We start from the raw sequence: 24,430 nt of genomic DNA on the forward strand, positions 1-24,430 counted from the left end.
TTATCTCAAGTTAAGATAAAATACCTAAGTTCCTCTAACTTCAAATCCCCAACCTCCACAAAACCCTTTGCCCATTTCTACACTCTGTGTAACGACTTCCTGCTTAAGTTTATTCCTTAAATCGTAGGCAGTACCGAACGAAGGACCTTCATCGATATGAAGTAGAACTCTTGGCCAAGAACCGAATGGCAAAAGGCTTAAAACTCACACCAAATAGTTTTTGCTAACAGCACTAGCCCATCGACTAATTTCCAAAGTTCTTTATTGCCTGCAACGCCCACTGAAGTCCTGGGTTTTTTGCTAGCTTCCGGTATTTATACAAATAAAATTGCACAAAAACCCAAAAACAAAAAAAAAAGGAAAAGAAAAACCGAACAAATCAACGGAAAATCGAAGCAAAAGTCATTGCCATTTGCTTGAGCTTAGGGAAATGTGGGGATTGTAATGGAATGGAAGCCTTAAAACTTGGGGGAGATTGTGATTCTGGTCTGGGGCCCAGACTAATTTGCCAAAAAAGTTTGCACCGCATATTTTTGTAACCTTCTTTGGGAGTTCTCCTCTCTTTTTTATTTTGGTTTCTGTTTTGTTGTTTTAATTTCTCATTTGGCATTTTGGAATCCAGAGAAAGCAGGAACCATCGAAGGTCAGGTCACTAATAGCAGGGAAAATTTTCAAGTTGGGCTTATCGATACCGACGATAAACTATAAATTTGTTGGTCCTGGCTCTAGATCCTTGTTTTTGTTTTGGTTGCTAATGCAGACGGAAATACCCCGGAATGTTTTTTAAGCCTTCCGTCTGACTCCTTTTGGCCTATTTGGTATTTGGTATTTAGTTTGTGTTTTGGTTTGGGCTTGGGCTTGGGATTGGGAGTTTTGGTCCTGGCATTTTCTGTGGGGGGGTTGGGGGCCCGACAAAAGTTTTTGCAACGTATTAATTTGGCTAAATTTAACCCGTAATGACTTTAAAAGTAAAATTAATGAGGGTCGATAGTTGGCTAAGGCCGAAACGGTGGTTGGGGGTCTGGAAACTTTTTGCTTTTTGTTCGTGCCAAAAGCAACATATGTGCCTGACATTGCCTAGCTTTTGAGAACGGGGTGTTGATGTTTCTTTGAAGACCAGTGGAAAATGTCATCCTTATTTTTATATAATTAAGGAAGATGTATTAATTTGAAGGCACTACAAGTGTACCTATATGGCCAATATCTATATAATTCAAATTAAATCTCTCAATATTAAGAGTGAATTAACGCTCAGTGAAATAACGCCCATGTTTGGTGAAATTACTTTTTTTGGTTATTGTTTCCTTTTTTTTACTCCCATGGGGTTTATATCACTGGGTTTTTTTTAACTGGCGTCATTTCACTGACTGTTATGTCACTTGGGCGTAATTGCACTAATTCCTTTTGTCAAATTAAAATCCAAATCACTAATTTGACTTGTTTAATTGATATTTTCCAGCGCGCTACCCTGGCCGAGAAGGAAGTGAACACACTCAAAGAGCAGCTATCCACCGGCAATCCCGACAGCAACCTCAACAGCGACAACAGCGACACAGCAGCAGCAGCAGCAACAGCAATTGCAGCAGCAACCAACGACAGTGAGGAGGATCAGCAGCAGCAGCAGCAGCAGCAGCAGCACCAGTTACATTTGGAAAGCGACAGCGACAAGCTGCTGAACAGCTCCATTGTTGCAGCGGCCATAACGCTGCAGCAGCAGAACGGCAGCAATCTGCTGGCAAACACAAACACGCCGTCGCCCTCGCCGCCGTTGCTCAGCGCCGAGCAGCAGCAGCAGTTGCAGAGCAGTTTGCAACAGAGCGGCGGTGTCGGTGGTGTCGGCGGCGCCTGCCTCAATCCGAAGCTCTTCTTCAATCACGCCCAGCAGATGATGATGATGGAGGCGGCAGCTGCGGCAGCGGCGGCGGCATTGCAACAGCAGCAGCAACAGCAATCGCCAATGCATTCGCCGGCGAATGAAGTTGCACTACCCACAGAACAGCCAGCAGTAACGGCAACAGGAGCAGCAGCAGCAGCAGCGGCGGCAGCAACACCGATTGCAACTGGCAACATCAAGAGCGGCAGCAGCAGCAGCAACATCAATCACACCAGCAACAACAGTCACCAGGACGATGAGGAGCTGGATGAGGAGGAGGAGGAGGAGGATGAGGACGAGGACGACGAGGAGGAGAATGCCTCGATGCTATCGAATGCTGATGATATGGAGCTGGATGCACAGCAAGAAACCAGAACTGAGCCAAGTGCAACAACACAACAGCAGCAGCAGCAGCAGCAGGATGCAGATCTTGAGGAGAACAAGGATGCGGGGGAGGCTTTAAATGTTAGCAATAATCACACAACCGATAGCAATAATAGTTGTAGTCGAAAGAACAACAATGGTGGCAATGAGAGTGAGCAACATGTTGCCAATTCCGCGGAGGACGATGATTGCGCCAACAACAATACGAACACCAGCAATAACAACAACACCAGCAGCACCGCCACCAGCAACACCAACAACAACAACAGCAGCAGCGGCAACAGCGAGAAGCGCAAGAAGAAGAACAATAACAACAACAATGGCCAGCCTGCTGTTCTATTAGCTGCCAAAGATAAAGAGGTAAGTTTAAGTTAACTGGAGGTTAAGTAGGAAAATATAAGATCAGGTTTTCGGAGAGAAAGTTGACAGGAGGTTAGAAATAGATATGTTTCCAGCCACAAATCTGTTAGAACTGTTAGAAAGCGTTGACATGAGGTTAACCAGCTGTTAATAAACTTAACTACAGGTTAGCTTATGAGTTGAATATAAGTTTTTAGTTAGGTGGAAATGCTAAAGTATTTTAACAACAAGTAATCCTTTAAGTTATAAGTCACATCTTATCCAACAAGTTCTAACCGGAAGTTAACCCCTTGTTAGCCAAAGTACTGAGGATTAAACACCAAACCATAGACATCAAACCTCTGAAGTCTGCCCATCGAAAAGAGGCAACTTTAAGTGACTTTTTAATTTAATAAACTGTAGCGGACTAAGGTCGAATATCCTTAAAAACCCAAGCCCCCCCCCAACCACCGACAGACAATTACCCAGCGCAATGAAATGTAAAACCGTTAAGATTAGACAAACGTCGCCGCCCACACCGGAATTTGGAATGTGCTAGTGTGTGTGTGTGTGCTTCGGGGGGCAAAAAGGATGCCATGGGCTGCCAAAAGGAGTGAAAGAAGCGTTAAAATAAAAAAAAATACGGAAACCAAGAAGAGGAATTTCAACCGCAGACGACGACGCACGACTGACCGACCGCCGTCCCCTCAAACCAGTACGCACAATTGAGAAAACACTTGCACAAATAAACAAAACCCCCCCTCACTTTTCCACCCACTCGGCCACTTTTCTTGTAATTTTCTAGCCAAACAGAAAAAATGTTGCCCGAGTACGACGAAACCGAAGCCGGAAAAAAAATAGAAAACAAAAAAAAAATTGTACAAGGCAAACAAATGAGCGGCGGGACTTTTGACTTCTTCTTTACACGCCCAAGAACAAGAAGAAGCAGCAAAAAGGGACAAACAGGCATTATATAAAAAAAAAACCCAAAAACTGGGAGAATAAAAAAACATACAGCCAGGGATTTGAGCCTTTTTCCCTGGGACTGTAAAAATCAACCCAACATCAGGCCAAGGGAGAAAGTTAGAAGGAAACTTTTGCGGCAGGCAAATAAGGACGGGGTGCCCAAGGACAAGGACTAAAAACACGGGGGTGTAAAGTGATATCATTAAAATATTGACAAGACAATTTTTACGCCTACAAATTTGTTGAATGCCTTTGTTTACACAGTACCAGATGAGAAGGGGAAAAGGGATACAATAGAGCAAAGAGATGAGATGGAATAAAGACTTTATAAGTAGGGGTACTTAAGTTTAGGAATTATTTGAGATGTTAAATATACTTAAAGAAAACATATTTTTATAGAACCCATACCCCTTATAAGGGGTACCAATTTCCCTAATGTAAAAATAAGTACAAATCTTCCCCTCTTTTCTTATATTTTTTGTTCCTTTTGTAACAATGCACACCGCATTGAATGATTGCTTATCCAGAAAAACCACCCGTGAAAAGCTTCGACTTGAAGTGTTTCGTGTGGCTTTTTGTGCTGATTTGAAGATGTGCACACGGGAGTGGTGCATTGCATTTTAGCATCAATCATTATCATTTGCCATTAAGTGCAACAGCAGCAGCAGCAGCTTCTTTTCCATTAGCAACCCCTAGGTGTTGCTTAAAAAAAGGAAGAAAAAAGTAGAAGAAGCGCATTTCTTTAATGTTTTATCACTTCACTTGGCCAGACACCCTACCACCCAACCAGTGGCTTAGACGGGCTTCTGGCAAGGGGGTTTTCAGAGCTCTAAGTGATTTTTAAGCACGCTTTTTGGTATTAGAAAATATATTGACCTGCGAAGCAAGAATATATATTCCTGAAATGTATAAAAAATTATAGTGAGCAGGTGTTAAAACCCCCCTTGCTGTGCACCCCTGACCTACCGCGCGACTTTGGCTTTTAGCCCGCGTTTTGCTGGCGTTTTGTGCGCGTTTTCTTACACTCCTGCCCATATTTATACGACACCTCAATAATTTTAGTTTCGACCCTCTTAGGAGAATATGAAAGCAAAAGAAAGCCAAAATGAGTATGCAGAACGAAAGCTGTATTAATTCTGCTTTAATTCTGATCTTCTTATCTCTGGTTGCATATTGCGTTTTCAAGTAGCGGTAACAAAAGCTCAAAAACTCCATTTTTGCTATGCCTGCAATTGTAACAAAATTATACGACACTTTTCAATTTTGTTTGATTAGAGCGACAAGTGTGGTTTAAATTATTTTGTATAGTATTTCTGAGATCAATTAAATTAATTTTGAATGAAATGCCGGCTGGACGTTTATTGTCTGAGGGCGAGAAAGGTAGAATTAAAGCCTACAACGATGCAGGCTTTAATGTGAGCGAAATTTCTAGAAAAATTGGGCGAACGCGTTGTGTTAAACCCAATTTTCTAAGAAATCCGGAAGAATATAGTGTGAAGCGCAGTTCTGGGAGAAAACCAAAACTGGATGACCGCGATAAACGTCGCATAATTTTGGAAGCGAGCAATTCTTTTGCTTCGTGCTCCACCATTGCCGCAGGTTGCACTAAGCCTGTGTCCAGGATGACTGTTTGGCGGGCGCTGAAAACATCCGAAGTAATTGTTAGAGGAATATTGAAAAAGGCCCCGTCCTTAAAGCCGCGCCACAAAACAGCGCGACTTCAATTTGCTGAAAACAACCTTCAGAGAAACTGGGCCTCGGTATGCAATTTCAGCTCGATTTTGTTTACACAGATTTGTTCATAATTTCTCATTTAGATAATTTTTTCTGATGAGAAAAAATTTAATCTTGACGGCCCAGATGGTTTTCGGCACTATTGGAGAGATTTGAGAAAGGATCCACTTATTTTTTCCAAACGAAATTTTGGAGGCGGATCCGCAATGGTTTGGGGAGCCTTTAATGCGTCGGGAACGCTTGATCTCTGCTTCACAAGCTGCAGGATGAGTAGTGGAGATTATAAGAGAGTATTGGAAGAGCGTCTTCTGCCATATTTGGAAACAAATATGGACAGAAACCTTGTTTTCATGCAGGATAACGCATCAATTCACAGGAGCAGAGAGTCGCTGGGCTTCCTAAATGTTCAAAATGTAAATGTTTTGGAATGGCCAGCGTGCTCTCCGGATCTAAACCCCATTGAAAACATATGGGGACTCTTAGCCAGGCGAGTGTACGCCAATAACACCCAGTTTAAGAGCGTTGAAAGTCTTAAGGAAGAAATTTTGGCTCAATGGGCTCTTTTAGATATAAATTTATTTAAAAATTTGATAAATTCAATGCATAAAAGGCTTTTTGAGGTAGGAAAGGCTCATGGTGGCCAAATTAATTATTAAATAACAGTTTAACCATTAAAACATTACTTAAATCAAACAAAATTGAAAAGTGTCGTATAATTTTGTTACAATTGCAGGCATAGCAAAAATGGAGTTTTTGAGCTCTTGTTACCGCTACTTGAAAACGCAAGATGCAACCAGGATAAGAAGATCAGAATTAAAGCAGAATTAATACAGCTTTCGTTCTGCATACTCATTTTGGCTTTCTTTTGCTTTCCCATTCTCCTACGAGGGTCGAAACTAAAATTGTCGAGGTGTCGTATAAATATGGGCAGGAGTGTATTTGAAATCCATTAAAAGCTATTTTTGCCGCCTGCTGGTGGGCCCAAGCTCATTAGTTTGATTACTGGCGCCCGGGAGACACCTCTTGCACCCCCTCACCAGCCTGAAAAATGGAAACAACCCCCCCTTAACCAGCGTCCATGCACAGCTGTGATAAATGCACTCGACTGACAACTAAATCACTTATGAGCGCTGCTGTGTGCGTAGATTCAGATTTATCTGTTACACATGTTCATAAATATGCGACAATATTTTTTTGTCCTCGAAGCGGCAGCCAAAGATGATCGACAGGAATATGAACGGAGAGGCCCTGGGATATATCCTACAGTCGAGGGCAAAATAATAGTGGTTTTGGGAAGAATTCAAAAAAAAAATCTGAAAATAAATGGAAAATATTTTTGTAAAAATTTTTGTATTTTATATTATATTATTATAGAGGGATTGATTGAAAAAATCACAAAATACATGATAAATATTTTATAATCATTTCTGTTTTTCGATTATTATAGCAAACTTTATTAATTATTTGATCACCAAAAATGAAATTTGATACCCTAAGTACAATAGTCCTTGCCAATCATTAGGTATATTATTATATTTTATGTGATTTGTGATTTTTACGCTACCAGTTTTTTCAACTCATCTGTATGGGGGCTGAAATTTTTGCCCAGAAATCATGTTAAATGGAATTGCAACAGTTGTTTGTTGTTAGAGTCGAAGTGCAGCTCCACTCCTCATTCCTCACTCGCAGTGCGTTTGTTTTGGCTATGAGGCATGTGTTTATTTTTTCGCAGAAGTGCATTTTTATAGACAAAGTGCTTTGGGCCGCGTCTCGCTTCCAAAAATAAAACGCATCCAAAAAAAAAGGCATAAAAAAATAATCAAAAAATAAAGAGCAGAAAAATTAAACGCTTCTTGACAGCGCAAACAAATGAACAACAAATTAGCAGCCAGCACCGCTTCCGCTTCGATTTTGTTTTTTTTTCATTTTTTTTTTTTGTTACTAATACTAAACACACATTATTTTCAAACAAAAACGACACGTTCGGTGGCACTTTGTTATATTTCTCTCATTTTTTTTATCACTTGCGGGCAAACAAAAACAAATAGCATATGCGGAAAAAACCAGCGGAATACAAGAAATGTATTTATTAAATAACATTCTCGATTTCGTTTTAAATTTTTTTTTATCTGCCCCTACAAAAATGTGTACTTATTTATAGAATTTCTTTATCGACATATTTCCACATATTTATTTTATGCACAACAACAAAAAAACAACGAGGGCAAAAAAAAGGCCAAACCCCAAAACGAAATCAATTTTTTTTTCATGAACTTTGCTTTGCGGCTAGTTTTAGTTGTTTATCATAACACTAGGGCGCTGGTAAAAAATAATATGAAATTAAAATATATATCTGATAAGCAGTAGAGAAAACCACAAACATTTATGGAGTCCCCCATGAATGGGAAGTCATTGATAAGTTTGAGGTTTTATTATATAAATATTATACGGTTTATCTAAAGAGTTAAAACTACAAGTGAACAGATTGCTTTTAAACAGAAAATATTAAGTATTTTTAGAACATTTAGCAAAATACTTGGACTGATAAGGGAACCGATTATTGAGCACTGGGTTTTTGGGTCCCGCATCTCGTTGACACCAACCATCCAATCATCCATTGACCAGCATAAACCGACAGTTCGGGCGTGATAGATAATCGGTTTAGAAATAATAGAAATAATCATAATTTTTCATGCACAAAATTCGATTTGTGCTTATCATCGCGTGACTGCTGCTGCCGATTGCCCATTTAATTCGATCCCAAAAATATAATTCTAATTCTAATTCACGCATTGACGGATGGGCTTTCACGGCTAATTGGAATTTGGAGTATATGTTTTCCATACACGGGTGATGTGTTGACGTCATAGGCAAAACCCCTATAGGGTTATACTAGATTATTTGCCACAATTTGGCTAACAGAGCCAAATATTTGGGTACACGCTCCAGGCGAAAGACAATGCGAGTATGTGTTATTTTTAAATGCAAATCGAGCGGAAAATCCATCAAATGTCTAACGCAAATGGTCTAAAATTAAACCCAGCCGGCAAGGCGGGCAGAAAACCAGATCAACTGTTTAAACAACTCATCGATCCGCCTGAGAAATTTGTTGTCAAACTCTCATACATTTCACTCGCTCTCTCTTTCCCTCTTTCCCTCTAGCCCTCTCCCTCTTTCTCTCTTTTTCTAATCAAATAATCCGTAATCTTTGATTCCAAGGCAAGAGCTCAATTATTTTAGATTTTTTATTAATTTGATTCTCATCAAGTTTATTTGTTGCTTTTTGCACTTTTGACAAATGTCCCAAAAAACGAAGCAATCAAAATATTATTGGCGATTATTCGAATTTAGTATGAGTTATTATGCCAATGGAAGCAAAAGTTTGTCTACAAAAAAAGTAAATTATTCCGTGAAGTGCTCTCCTTGAGAAGAAATCAAATATGAAACGGGTGAGGGTAAACAGATATATAATATGTTTGAATTGCGTATTGGATTAGCTAGTGGTTTAGTTATTGAAATGGTCTTTCCACATGTCATTAGTCTCAATTCGAACACAAAAAAACGAATAAAAAGCCATACGGCCATACGGGATAATAATAATAATAATGCAAATACAAATACGAATACGAATATGCCAGCCGCACAATTGCAATTATTCAATTCAAATCAATCAGCACACGAATACCATAGCACATGGATTACTGGAGACATTGAGCTTAGTTTAGGACTACTACTGCCTGCAATGATTGCTGCTGTATGTTGATGTTGCTGTTGCTGTTGCTGTTGTGTGTTGCTGATGTTGCTGTTGCTGTTGTGCTTATCGTGCTGTTGTTGCTATTTGTATTTGCTGATTAAAGTGAAAAACAGTCATTATCGTGTGCAGTGGCGTGGGCAAAAGGGGTTTTTTAGGTTGAAAATAGGGAGTTTTTAGGGAACTCGGAAGGATTACTTAGCTATAAGGTCGGTTCTGATTTTTACTTTCGAGAAATGTTGTCCAATTCGAAGAATTTCGAGAATTCGAGAATAAATTCCTTATAAATCTATAATATAATATCATATATGACAATATTATATTATACCTATTATAGTATGTATCCATATCGTATCATATCATGTCATATAATATCATATAATATCATATCATACAATATTATATCATATCATATCATATCATATCATATCATATCATATCATATTATATCATATCATAGCATATCATATCATATCATATCATATCATATCATACAATATCGTATCATATTATCATTTTTTCTAATATCCAGAGAGGTGTTACCATTAAATATAAATATATTTTACTTTATTTCGATCTTTTTTTTTAAACCCCCTAGGGGATCCCCTTTTTCGGTGCGCCCCTGATCGTGCAGCACACACACCCACACTTTCAGAAGCCTGTAGACACCAACCCTCTGGCTTTTTCGACCAATTGCGGATAAATTCAATTTATTTATCGCATATGGATTCTGATCGGCGAGTGTCTGAGCAGTCCGGCCATATAGATAATGCCTCTCTATCTGGCCGACCAGGCCCCTCTCTTTCGCACATTGACTGATTGCCTCTGAGTTTGTTGCTGTTGCTGTTGTTATAAGTGTAGTTGTAGTTGGTGTTGTAGTTGTTCGTAGTTGTTGATGTGTACTTTTAGTACCTAGTATAGTTTTGTGCTGGGTAAATGTGTGATTTTGATTTTTTTAAATTGATTATTTCCTTATTTTCGTTCGCCGGGCTTTTGTTGTTGCGTGAGCTAGTTCAGTTCAATTTGGAATTTAAAAAAATTATTATTGTTGATGCGACGGCGGCGTTGTCGTCTGTGTTGCATCAGCATTATTGTTGGATTTTGAACTTTCCCGCGGCTCATTAAAGGGAAAATCGTTTTTTCCTTGTTTTTTAATGTTTTCTATTTTTTTTCGCTTTTTTTGTTTGCCCCCTTAAATAAATATAGAAACATGCACACGGCTCTATCTAATTGGAGGCCATTAAAACGGTGACAAGTCGAAAATGCAATTGGCCAAAAAGAAAAACCGAATTGCCTGTGATTTATGGCCAACAAATAATCGAGCGAAGAAGGTTGGGTTGGTTGGGGGTGCTTAAATGAAAAATCTGCCAAGTCTTGGCCCAAAGTCTTGTAGCCATTAATTTTTTGCGAAGGGGAGGTGGGAAACTCACACGGAAAATCTCTGGCAATTTCTGGCAATCTGCAAAATTGTCAATTTCGATTCCACATCGCACCTCTGGGCCTCCAAGTCAATTACAGGCATGAACGGAAATTTAGCATTTCAATTAGCACAAGAAGCACAGACACTCCTACTTCTTCTTCTTCTTCTTCACCTTGCCTGTCGATAAATCAAATTGCATTTCTTTTTATTAATTAATTTACCATTAAATTGAGTTTGCAGGCAGTTTGCTCTTTTTTTTGCTTATCCCACGGCAAATGGCAAACTCGGCAATTAATTAACTTTGCATTTGAATTTATTATCTTGAAGATAGTGAGTGGCAAAAAGCGTTACCAGATATTATGTATAAATTCTCTCGCAGTCATGGCTAAAGTTAAAAGTGGCTGCCTGATGTTGCTGATGTGTTTGATTAGCCTCCGTTGGCGTTTTTGTTTGCTAACCTTCGGTGCGATGTGTGTACGTGTGACAGTCCAAAGCGATTATTATGATAGATAGCCAAGTACAGCAGCAAAAGAAAAACAAGACCAAGAATTTGCTGCAATTGCCCAGAGAAGCGGTAGTAATACGCGATTAAATATGGCACACAAATGTATATAGAAAAATCTTTATTTTACGTGCCCCAAAAAGAAGGCCAGACGGAAGCCAAGCAATTAACTAGACAATTGATTTCAAATTAAAGGGGGGATCAAAAAAAAACACCCTGATGAAATGTCAGTATGGCGCCTGATGCTCTGCATTTAAGTTCTTTATATATATATTTTTAAGACCATCAAACGCAGGTCCAAAAAAAATTCGAACAATTAAAAAAGGCTAAGCATAAAAATCATTCAATTTGGGGCGGTAAATGGCTGGGCTTTAATTAGTTTGCTATGCTGTCGCTTCAATTTTGATGCAAGTTAACCGCGACATCGTCGCCATCCCCATCACCATCTCATCTGAACTCAACTCATCTCAACGTATCTCAACTCATCTCATCTCATCTCCGTTTTCGTCGTCGTCATCATCCGCATCCGAGAAATCTCCAACTCAACGCAAATTAAGCGTCGTCAAAATAATTGCCGTGGCTCGGTCAAAATGCGACCGCAGTCCCAGACGCACAGTGGGCGTTGTGGGGTTAATTTAGCAACACTAAAACATGCTTTCTTTGGTTTTACTTTAATTTGGGATGATATAAATACCAAAATATTGCTTGCTAAAACAAATACCATGTAATATAAATCAATTAAACAATTTTTAAACATTTCCATAATATTTTCTTTAAGACTTAACCCACTGTTGGCTAAGCCAAAACCTCAATTTCACTGCCATTTCCTTTTTAACCCCACCTCTGCTCCAAAACAAGACGGGCAATTAAAATAAGCTGGCCATATCTATTTTTCCCGACTTCTTTTTCGGTGCTTTTTATGCATTTCCATTGGCATTTAACCCCCCCATGGCCCTCTGTGGTCCAAGCGACTACTAATAGGAATGAAATTGTCATCAAACGAAGATTGAGTTTAGAAGGAGGCGAGTTAATCGATGCACAGACAGCGATGAGGGGCTGAAAATTCAATTAGAACTTGACGCTGATGTTCAAATCAAATTAGTGTCCCGTCATAGTACTGCCGCCCCTTACTGCCACGCCTACAAAAAAAAATACAAAAAAATTGCCAGCGACTTTCTTTGGATCGAAATAAATTTCGTATTTGCTTAGCGGCTTTTTTGATTTCATCGATATCTTCATTTTTTCGCCTTTATTTGCCCTACCAACTTGCAGCTGTCGAGCATATGACTTTAACCCCCTAACTGACCCCCTTAACCCCTTAAGTAGCTTTGTGTGTTGCAGTTGCAGACACCTGCTTAACCCCCCCAATTTTTTGTTTTTCGAAAAATCTCACTCGAAGCACACAAAAAGCTGGCAAAAAGGACAACTGCAAGCGGAAGGAAGTTGAAACCATTAGAAACTGACAAACCCCCCCATATTTGGAATTTTATACCCATCCGTGCTCATATTTTCATATACATATCCATTGAGGGCTAACAAAAAATAACCGAAACATACAAAAAAAAAAGGAAAGGAGAACACAAAAATGAAAGGCACACACAGAAAACAATGACAGCAGGATCATCAGACAGGATGGAGAGGACTTTCGGTTCGAGCCTTACGACTGTTTGCTCGAGAGATGTTGATTGGCATTCGAGGGTTAAGCGGGAGGGGGGGGGGGGGGGGGGACAAGGGGTTTGGCTTTCCTCCATGCGGGCAAAGGACCAAAAAACCAGAACCGAGAGATGAGCAATGTGCCGTGCTCATAAATTATTGTCTAGACTATGATTTTAACGTTTTTTGATTATGAAAGACCTCTCAAACCCCCCCCAAAAAAAAGAGAAAAAAACCAAAAAACCCATATAAAATAAAATTTTGCTGGCATATACAACCTTTTTCGGATTTTTTTTTGTTTTGTTTCGCGTGTGCAGATATCATATCAATAAGCAAAAGGATTAGACATGTGACTGGGCCCCAAATAACCCATGGGCCACCCATCTCAGGTCGAGTGCTTATCGACAAAAAATATATAAAAACCTGATTCAACTTTTTCTATTTTTCGTGTGTTGTTTTTTTTTTTGGGCAATATGAATAAAAGTCAAGGGCTTTTTTTTCGATGCCAGCCAGACAATTATTAAGCAAAAGTTTAACGAATTAGAAACAAAAGTGCTGGCAAAGTGTGGGTTAAAGGTGGGCAACTTTGATTAAAAATATACACATGTCAAGGGCTGAGGGGTTAAAGGCAAGCAGCTAGCCCACTCAAGGGTTAAATGCGAGACAAGGGCAGAGGCAAAAATCCACGAAAAGGGGGGCAGCCCTTTCTCACGCACAAAATGGCAGACAATAAAATCGAAACATAAATCGAAAATTGTAAAATTCTAATAAGAAAATGCGCGGCAAAGAAGATTTTGCCCCCCTCTGATATTCTAAATGATAAGGGGGGCAATATAGGGGGGTCCTGGGAATTGTAAAGCTGTCAAATTTTAATTACAAAACTTTATAATCCAAAAAATACAACAACAGCGAGGGGGGGGGGGGGGGAAGAAGAAAGGAGAAAGACGAACGAGTTGCGAATTGCGTGCCCCAAGGGGGGTTGGGGTGCTTCAAACCCCCCTTCAAATCAATTCAATAACTCTGAAACTGTGTGCGTGTGTGCGTAAATAAGCGAATGAACGAATGACTGACTGACTGAATGACTATTTGACTGACTAACTGACAAACCCCCCTACCCCCCAACCCTTTTTGAGCCACCAAAACCCCACGTTTTCGTGCCAACTTCAACTTGCAAAATGTTTGATTTATGCCTTTGAATTGTTGTAAATTGCCAGGGCCCCCCCTTGAATTTTCCGAAAAACCCCCCGCCCCAGAAAACGCAAAGCCCCCTCCCCCCCTCTTAAACGCCCCCCGGCAATTGACAAATAATGCAAAAATTCTGGGGAAATTACCTGCGATTTGAGGTCTTTAAGTTGATGAATTGTCTGTCAGTGGGAATGAATGAATAAGTGAATGAATTAGGCGATTGAGTGAGTGAATAAGGGCGTGCAATCAAAAGCACGGGCGAAATATTCAATTGAACTGTTTGAATTGTTAAATCCGTAAGTATTCAGAGTGCCTAAGGGGTTACCTATGATAATATTGCTTTAAAAAAACAGTGGCAAAAATGCTTGAATCGAATTTAAGCTTGCAAAAAGGGAAGGGAAAAATCTGAAAGTACCATCTCATAAATATCATAAATACAGAAATCTTCCAGATGAATCATTTTTGATGGGGTAAAAGTTGGCTGGGAGGCTGGGAGGCTGGGTTGAGGTACTTACAGTAGGGACTCCTCCATATGTGACCTCTTTCGGGGTCTTTGTTTCTGCTTTGTATTTCTGTTTGCTTTTCTCCGCTTTTATTTTTATTTCGTGTTTTGTTTTCATTTCACTCTTTTTTCTTGTATTATTTTTTCCATCGTTTCTGTTTGCGCTCTCGCTCGTCATATTCTTTGTTATCTTTTGTTGCAAATTGCCAACTTGGGCATTGCCAGTTGCAAAAATGCAACATCCACAGCGATACAAACAAACAAAGGCCTTGGCGTCAAAGCTCTGGGGTGCACTTGGCAGACTTTAAAGCTTCCTCCCCCGGCAAATGCCCCCTTTTTATCACTCGAAGGCCCCGTGCTCGTACCCCTTACCCGGCCATCCACAACCCGTCGAAACATCGCGAGCTATACTCCTTTGCCAACACTTGAAACAATCAAAAATCAATGACAAGCTGCACGGCCAAGAACGATCACTGAGAGAAAAAAGAGAATATAAAGATTAATAAAAAATATCTACAAAGCTTATAAGCTTATTAAAAATCCGAATAAGACTATATTTCATTTTATTTTCTTAAATTTTAGATAGAACAATATAAAATCTTAAACAAAGTTATAATAATTTCTTATAATTGCGAACTTTATAAAAAGTAGGTTTATACTCAAAATCCTAGCTCGGGATTTACTGATAATACTTTTTTTTATAATAATAAAAGTGAAGTAAATATGAAGTAGGTTGATACTCAAAACCTTTGCTTGTTATTTACTGATAATAAAATTATTTTTATAAATTTTTTTTGTAATCAGAAAATGGAACTAAATATAAAGTAGGTTGATACTCAAAACCATGGCTTATTAATTACCGACAAAAATTAAAAAAAAAATTGTTTGTGAAGTAAATATAAAGTGGGTTGATACTCAAAACCATAGCTTCTTATTTACTGGTAACATTAAAATAAATTTTTTTTTATAAAATCATCAAAATTTCTTTCTGTGTGCCCCAATTCAGCAAGGAGCGCCTGAAAAAAAAAACCAGTTGACGACATTGAGACGAAGCTTCTTCCCCGGCTGTTGCCTTTTACTCATTTGTCTTTTGGCTTTTTGGAAATTAACAACAGAGTCAACCCCCAGCCAGCCTTCCAGCCTTCAGCCTCCCCCACTGCCACCTGATGTTGATGTTGCCGCTGGCAAAAGTTACCCCTTTTTTATATGCGCTATCTCTATCCATCACTCCACATCCACATCCACATCCACTCTCTCTCTGCTGCCAGTCATATATATATTTTAAAATTTTTATGCCCGAATGAATTTTAATTCCTTTGACGGTTTTTGCCTTTGCCATTGGCAGCTGACGGCCTAAAAGTCTAGAACAAAATACAAAATACAAAAAAAAAAAAGAATACAGAAGAGAATTATTTTATAAGCAAGCCCTGAAGAGCTTCGTTGTGAGAATGTGTGTGTGTGTGTCTTTGATTGCTTATTGTTAATTTGTATTTGTAGATTGGTGTCCCTGTGTTCGTGTGAGTGTGTGTGAGATGCTGCTGCTCGCTGATTAAACCCTTTTTTTACACCCCCACCACCACCCACTCTCTAGGCTGAAAACCCTTGCCTCATGTGGAATATACATATATATGTACAGAGACAGACTGAGGCATAACCTTAATTCCTTTTGGCATTTTATGCTTCCTTCTTCTGCACTTGAAGAAATGTTTGCTGGTTCTTAAATATGGTACTCTCCATATAAGAAAATTTTCAAGAGGTACTCGTTCTTGATAATAACTAATATATCTTAATGCATAAAGTTAAGAACTTTTCTGTTTGTTAACTTTCTTATTAAATTTATAGTGTGAATACTTGTTGGTACTTTAGGTTTTTTATTTAATTATGGTACTCTCCATGTAATACAAATTTCAAGAGGTTTTCGTTCTTGATTATAAATTCTATACCTTGATGCATGCAGTTAGGAACTTTTCTCTTTATTAATTTGTGTTTCTAATATTTTTTTATTATATTTTTAGTTGGAATAATTGTTAGACTTTTAGGTTTTTAAATTATGGTACCTCTTCTTACACTACAAATTTCAAGAAGAATTCATTCTTGATTATAACTACTAGACCTTAAGACACAAAGTTAAGAAATGTTCTTTTTGTTAATTTATATTCTTAAAGAGTTTTTGTAGTTGGAATACAATTGTCTTTTAGGTTTTTCAATATTGGTTTTTAATAATATTGTTTTTAGACCAATATTATAACATTTCTTAGCTATTATCCCCTGTGTAGGCGAATCTCCTGCTGCCAATTGTGCGACGTTTCTCGTCTTTTGCCTTCGAGTGTTTGTTATTGTTGTTTCAGATCCCAAACTCTCCTCTTGAAAATTCCCCCAACCTCTCTATCTCCAGGAAAATCCCCCCATATATGTATATTGACTGCTTTGTCAATTGTTATGCAAAAGGGTAAAACGAAATGCAAGGCGGAATGAGGTACTTTTCGGCTGCTTGGCAATTTTGTTAATTACAAATCGTTTGCTTTTCGCTCGCTGCTAATGTTCCACATTCCCGTTCTATCAATGCGTAAGGCAAAAATTATTACCCAAACTAGGGAAAATCCAGCAGGAACACAACTCTCCGGTCCAGTCTTTTGTCCAGCTTTGTCGGTTGCCTTTTTTGGGGGAATGAGTTGGGAAAAATTTAAATTTTCATAATTTCACAGTCAATACAGGAGGCAAAAACCAACACAGGAGTTAGAAAACCCCCTCAACCCCCCTTTCAAAAGTATTTGTTATAGTTTGTTTGATTGCTGTTAGATGTTACATATATAATAATAACCCCCACCCACCATTTGCAGCCTCATCAACCACAGAAGAGTTGCAGAAAGTTTGTGCTCAAGGGTTGAAAATGATTTCTACTGTCTGTGTGCTGTTCAAAATCCAGAAAGTTGATTTATCGTTTTAATATTTCTTCTTTTGACCAGGGAGTTTTTCGAAAATTTTGTGGAAATACGATCAAACCCAATGACAGTATTTCGCCCCTTAATTTTTGGCATACAATTTGCATATTTACCAAACTTCATTGTCATTTCTGTTTTTACTAATTAAGTTTTTCAGGCTTTTGTTGCCAATTTTGCTTAAGGAATTGCAGATATATTGGTACAGTTGCCACATGTGAGGACAAGCTCATCTTTTCACAGAAGTACGTGAGATGAAGATGGAATCTACCCCGCGACTTTCGCTAATTACGTTTATTTAAGAAAGCTGAAAAATTTCATTTTGCAAAAGAAGCAAAAGGGGGTTGTCTGCCAAGCAGTTGGCAATTAGAAGAGCCACCCCCTCATGGGCTTACCGCACCCATAAGATTTTTATGCAATTAATTTGAGTCGTCGTTTGTCGTCTTGTCATGTCTCTACTTTCGAAAAAGGGTGGCTCTTTCGTAGTCTCCGTAGTATCCCGTATGCTAATGAAAAATCGAACACGCATGCCAGCATTTTCGTAGACCCCCCCCTTCATCCTGTCATTCCAAAAACCCCAGACCCAAAAACCCTAACCCAAACTTAAACCCCCACCCTTATCCTTTCACATATCCTGGGGTCCTTTGATTGATAATAGAATTAACCGGCTGGCGGCTGTTTTGCATTTTTCGGCATGCCACATGGCCATACACGCATGTTCTTGATGCTTTTTTAATGCCAATTATGTGCTATGGTTCTGGCCCATTGTTTATGGCCAATAATCATCAGGGGCCCCTCCACAAATATTGATAAAATAGACACATGAAGTGGGGCCCCCATGTTGGTTGGTTGCTGGTGTTCCCATGTTGATGAAATTATTGTTTATGCCCATGTTCGACACAAATCACGCAATGACACGCAAATTCGTAGTTAGAATTATGTTGATTCCACAACTTATACATTTTGCATATGGGTTAAAGTTGGAAACCAGAAAACCCGCTCGATATGGATACTTTTCTTCCAGAACAGCTAAATATTATAAAGAAAAATTATTTGATTGATGGGCTAATCAATTTTCTTATTGGTTTAATCAATAATTTAACTTTTTGCTTGTTTGATACATTTCAACTTTCTCTTCCAGGTAAAGCTTGTGTGTTTTTGGGCCCTCTGGCAGATGCGTCAATTAAAAACCGCGCCATAAAATTAATTTTAATCACATAATAACAAATACACACACACACATGGATGAGGGGGCGGGACACGCCCACCTGGCTGTCATTAAAAAATTTCGTTGCATACCACACGGCGCTGTCGAAAAACTTTATCTTGTCAACTTTCACCAAGAAAATGAGTGGGGGTTATTTTAGAGTGGGGGTTGCAGGAAAATTAAGAAAAGGGAAGGAGCTATACATACATATGTGTGTGTGTGTGTTGTCGACGCACTTAAGAAAAATTCCCTTGTCAAATTTGCCAATTATCATATTTTCATCAAACAAACAAAGTTCCCAAACAAAGCCCACATCGGCAAAGCCTTGGGGGTGTGGCCCATTCGCTGGGCTGGGGCTTCACTGTACCTGGCGGCATTTGGCGGTTGGGTGGTTTGTGCCCTGGTGGTGGTACATATCTACTCCATACATACCACCCACATCAGCATCAGAGTCCCTGGCAATCACCGCCGAGCGACATTGACGTCGTTGTTAATTTTATTAAAAATTATTTTATAACTCTCGAGAACTTTTCACACACACACATGCACGCACGTATGCACATGTGAGGAAAATGTGAATTTTCCCAGAAGGTAAATGGGTAAAACACAAGACAACAGCAATCAATGGGAAATGGCAATAACGTTAGATAAGGGTGGATCTATAGGAATTATCTTTTAATTAAATAAGTTACAGATGTATAATAAGTCAGGTTGTAGGATTTCTTAAAAGCACATCTATGGGTTGATTCTTAAAATATTTGTATTTTAATCGAGAAGATTATTTATTAAATGATAGATTTGCTTTAAACTTAATTATAATAAATGAAGCTGTAGTATTTTCAAACTCAAGATGGTTATATCTTGGTATTCCGAATTTCTTATAACTCATATGTGATATATTAAGCTGTAGAAATTTAATATGCAAGACTTTGTTTTGTTATTTAAAAGATTTATATTCTTTAATGGATAACTTTATATCATATCATATATTATAAAATGTCCTATAGCTTATATGTATATAATATATTAAGCTGTATTATATTTAAATGCAAGTTTATAGATGATTGAATCCTATCTTATCATGCTGGATCCCGTCTTAATAGATTATATTTTGATAGACCCTATCTTGGTAGATCCTTTCTTAGGATATACCATCTCAATAGGTCATATCCTAACATATCCTATCTTGATAGATCCTATTTTGATAGATCCATTCTTAATATTATAGTATTTTTTATAACCTATATTAAATCCCCATATTTTCCCATTCTCCTTTCCAGATTAAAGCACTTCTGGACGAGCTGCAACGCCTGAGGGCGCTGGAGCAGACGCACCTGGTGCAAATCCAGCGACTGGAGGAGCACCTGGAGGTCAAGCGGCAGCACATCATGCGATTGGAGGCCCGTCTGGACAAGCAGCAGATCAATGAGGCGCTGGCCGAGGCAACCGCCTTGGCGGCAGCTGCTGCCACCAACAACAACAACAACAGCCAGAGCAGCGACAACAACAAGAAGCTGAACAGCACCACCAGTGGCGGAGCCGCCCCACTGGATGCCTCATCATCCATAACCATTGGTGATCTGCCGGAAGCCACAAAGGCCGCCATTGCACCCGCGGAGGATGAGGACGAGGATGAGGATCAGGCCATGCTGGTGGATCCCGAGGAGGCGGAGGTTAAGCCAGAGGAGCAGCCACATCATCGCGAGGAGGAGGATGACGAGGAGGAGGAGGAGACCGAGGATCGGGAGGCGGTCAATGCCACCACAACCGATAGCAACGAGCTCAAAATCAAAAAGGAACAGCAGTAAGTGCCCCGAAGACTCGAGATAATGTTGTGAAAAATACAATATATTATATTATAAGTTATAATGTGGTTTCTTCATAACTAATTAATCTGAAATCTTTTTTATAATCCACTTACAGCAGTCCGCTGGATCTGAATGTGCTCAGTCCGAATTCGGCCCTGGCCACTGCCGCTGCGGCCGCCGCTGCCGCCGCCTGCGCCAATGACCCCAACAAATTCCAGGCGCTGCTCATCGAGCGGACCAAAGCCCTGGCCGCCGAGGCGCTCAAGAATGGCGCCAGTGATGCCATCAGCGAAGGTGAGTCCCGAGTTCGCGTTGCAGTTATCAGCTGGGTTATGTTTTTGAGCAGGGTGGATCGGCATATAAAGATTTGGTACAAAAAGTACAACGAATATATACAGAAAATGTACAAATTGTATAAAAAAAGTCTATTAAATGATTCCTTATGTTAAAACATTGCAAAACAATACTTTTTTTTACTTTCTTGAAAGAAATTTTTTTTTTAAACAAAACAATATCATAGTTAATTATTGGCAAGTTTAAATTGGTATTTATAAGGCCAAAACTAATAACTTACATTAAAAAATAATATAATTTTACTTAAAAAAAATTTTTTTTTGTCATATCAAATATAACACTGAATCTATAATAGGCAAGTTCATTCATTTTTATCAAATTATTTTCTTCTTAAAGAAGTAACAAAGTTTATTATGGTCCACTTTTTTAAATGGCATAAAAACCTTTAGATATCGGTCCACCCTAGTGCGTACTGTACTTCCGGCTTGCCTTGCTGCTGTTTGCCTCTCCTACTTCTTGTTCTTCCCACCTCCATCCTGCTTCCTCCGCCTGTCCGATATTTCTTGGTTTATCAATCGCTTTGATTTGAAACCGACGACGACTACGTTGTATTTCTTCGTCTTTTTTTTTCTTTTTATGGTTTATTTAACCGCTTATCGCCGGCGGAGGATAAACCGTCCAAAGAAGAAGAATAATTATATCTGGGTGGTGGAGGGGGTGGACATTGGTAGGGGGCTTTCTTTATATAAAGGCAGACGGCGCCAGATTTTATGGGCCAAAAAGGCAAACAGCTCTTCATTTTTTTCCTCATTTTTTTTTTCTTACTTGCCTTTTATTTCCACCTCTGACAAAATATTTGCATCGAGCGAATGTGAGCGTTCGATGGTTATTCTTGCTCTTGTTGTTGTTTTGTTGATATCAATGTTATCGTTGTTGTTGTTGATGTCGAAGTTGTTGTTGTTGTTGTGTTCTGCATGTTTATCGATAGCAGAACGACACACTCCATCTCTCTTTATCGCTATTTTCAATCATAAATCGTTTTTATATGCCTTACAAAAAATATATATTATATATATGTATACTCCAACACACCAGAGATTCTTTGTTATTTTGTTGCACTAAATTGGCGAAAAAAAGAAAGAAATTCGAAAGTAAAAAGTTAATTAAAGAAAAAACAAAGAACCGGCTAAAGACAAATTTTGATTAATTTTTGGCGTTTTGTTCCTTGGATGTTGTTGACCAAAATATCAAATTATGATCTTGCTTTCAAAAGCAGCAACAACAAATAGCCCAATTTGTTTGTTGTTATCCCCAGAAATCAACCGAAATGAAGCAGAAGAAGAAGAAGATGATGAAGAACCAGCAACTGCAGCACTTGCAACACTGGCCACACATGCCACACCTGCAACACTGGCCACAACAAGTGATGCAACACTGGCCAACGAAAAGGAAACGAAAGTTGGCCATGAAATGGCGCCCAAACAGGAAATCGAAGATGTGGATGAGGAGGAGGAGGAGGATCCGGTGATCCTGCCGGAGCAACTGGTCAACGATTATTGGCGAAGGGGCTTCGAATCGGGGAATAATACAAATAATACGAATAATACAAATGCCAGCCAAGGGAGCAAAACGCCAACAATTTATCAAAGTCTTAGGGCCGAGCAGCAGGCACAATTGCTGCCGCCACCGCCACCACCGCCCCCGCAGCAACAGCAACAGCAACATCTACACTTTCCACAGCAACAACAGCAGCAACTGCAACAGCAACAGCAACAACATGGACCATCGTCCACAGCCTTGCTTAGTCAACTGGTTAACTCAACATTTTCCAACTCTTCCAACTCTTCTCGCCTAGATGCCCACCACCAACAACAGCAGCAGCAGCAGCAACACCACCAACAGCAGCAGCAACACCACCAGCAGCAACATCACCAGCAACACCACCAGCAGCAGCAACACCTCCACCAGCAGCAACATCATCATCACCTGCAAAACAGCGGCAGCAACAGCAATCCAGCCACCAACGACAGTTTGAACCACCATCATGGACACCATCTGCATGGCCATGGCCTGCTGCATCCTTCGGCGGCGCACCACCTGCACCACCAGCAGGCCGGCAACGAGTCCAGTTCGAATTCGAGTACACCCACTGCGGCTGCCAACAGTGGCAGCAATGGCAGCGGCAACACGAATGCCACCAGCAATGCCACCGCTCAATTGGCTGCCAGTTTGGCCAGCACACTGAATGGCAACAAATCGCTGCTCCAGGAGGATAGCAATGGTTTGGCCGCCGCCGCCGCCATGGCCGCCCATGCCCAACATGCCGCCGCCCTGGGTCCGGGATTCCTGCCCGGTCTGCCGGCATTCCAATTTGCCGCCGCCCAAGTGGCCGCCGGTGGCGATGGACGTGGTCATTATCGATTCGCTGACTCGGAATTGCAATTGCCACCGGGTGCATCGATGGCCGGGCGATTGGGTGAATCCCTTATACCCAAGGGTGATCCCATGGAGGCCAAACTGCAGGAGATGCTGCGCTATAATATGGACAAGTATGCCAATCAGGCACTGGATACCCTGCACATCTCGCGGCGAGTGAGAGAACTCCTGTCGGTGCACAACATCGGGCAGCGACTGTTTGCCAAATATATTTTGGGCCTGTCGCAGGGCACCGTTTCGGAGCTGTTGAGCAAACCCAAGCCGTGGGACAAGCTGACGGAGAAGGGACGCGATAGCTACCGCAAAATGCACGCCTGGGCCTGTGACGATAATGCCGTCATGCTGCTCAAATCGCTGATACCCAAGAAAGGTGAGTGGATTAGCCTGTAAAGCGGGTGGGTAGAAGGGGTAAAGAAGGGGTTAAGGAAGGGGGTGAGAATGTGTTAAGAAGGGGTTACAGAAGGGGTTAGGGAAGGGGTTACGGAAGGGGTTAAGGAAGGGGTTGATATAATATGAAGGGCTTAGCAAGTTGGACAGGTGGGCATTGAGATAAAGTTGCCCGCTTCCTGCCTAACTAAATTAGTAAAAAGGATGTAGAAAATATTTTAAATATAATTGTTTAGTAATTAAAAAATTTTTTTTTTAATCATTACATTTGAAAAAATTTTTATGCAAGTAAATTCAACAAAATTTTAATGAAATTTAAAAATGTAGACATTTGAATCCATAATTTTCTAGAATTCTTTACTTATCAGTTCATTGAACTAGTTTCGAAACCAAGCCCGATTCAAACCGCAGGCCATAACCGATTGAGGAAAATCCTTCAACCCGAACTTCAAACGATGTCCTCGCTCGGTCCCCTCTCTTTCTTTGGCTTTCTCTCTCTTAATTTTTTTTTTATTTTGATTTTTTGCGGCTTTTGGCGTTTTTCATTTCGTTTGGCCGGCGGCCAAAACATTAAATTGTGAAATTTTAATTATTTTTGATTTTTGCGTATAATCAACGTGCCAACAGCAGCCACACAGCAGCAGCAGCGACAAACTTGACGACGCCATTTTCTGGGGGGAGGGGGGTTCGCTATGGGTTGAGACTGCCAGTGGCGGGGGCTGGGAGGGGTGGGCGGACCAAAGAGAGACATTTGCGGTGCAGTTGGAGCGGCCATTTGCCTGTCGCCATAAATTTCGGCAAATTCGCACATTAGGCGTGAAAATGAACAGGAATTCGTTTCATTTTGTCTCGTTTTTCGATTTTTTTTTGCTGTGTTTAGTTTAGTTTTTCGGTTTTCATTCACAGTAGATCCTAAGAATCGCATTATAATGGGTACATATCTATAGAGATGTCTAGAAATAAGAACTTCTCATTTTTATACCTTTAATATTTCCACAAAAATAAGATATTTTTATTCTGCTTTCTTAATTTCTGTCTAAGCCCCCCTTA

At 39.9% G+C, this 24,430-nt stretch overlaps 1 protein-coding gene across 3 annotated transcripts in view; it reads left to right on the plus strand.

The window, feature by feature from the left end:
* ct (homeobox protein, cut) overlaps nucleotides 1-24,430 on the plus strand; it is an 80,018-nt gene that overhangs the window by 40,507 nt on the left and 15,081 nt on the right. Inside the window, exons 2-5 of one of the 3 annotated variants that reach the window (XM_017067727.4) lie at nucleotides 1,460-2,617; nucleotides 19,736-20,259; nucleotides 20,379-20,557; nucleotides 21,873-23,363. In XM_017067727.4, coding sequence (XP_016923216.3) covers nucleotides 1,460-2,617; nucleotides 19,736-20,259; nucleotides 20,379-20,557; nucleotides 21,873-23,363 — 3,352 coding nt within the window. The remainder of the gene's footprint in view (nucleotides 1-1,459; nucleotides 2,618-19,735; nucleotides 20,260-20,378; nucleotides 20,558-21,872; nucleotides 23,364-24,430) is intronic. The other 2 variants (XM_017067728.4, XM_065868245.2) reach the window with 2 other exon arrangements.

The sequence above is a fragment of the Drosophila suzukii genome, chromosome X (assembly GCF_043229965.1).
Source record: "Drosophila suzukii chromosome X, CBGP_Dsuzu_IsoJpt1.0, whole genome shotgun sequence".
In the NCBI taxonomy this organism is placed as follows: domain Eukaryota; kingdom Metazoa; phylum Arthropoda; class Insecta; order Diptera; family Drosophilidae; genus Drosophila; species Drosophila suzukii.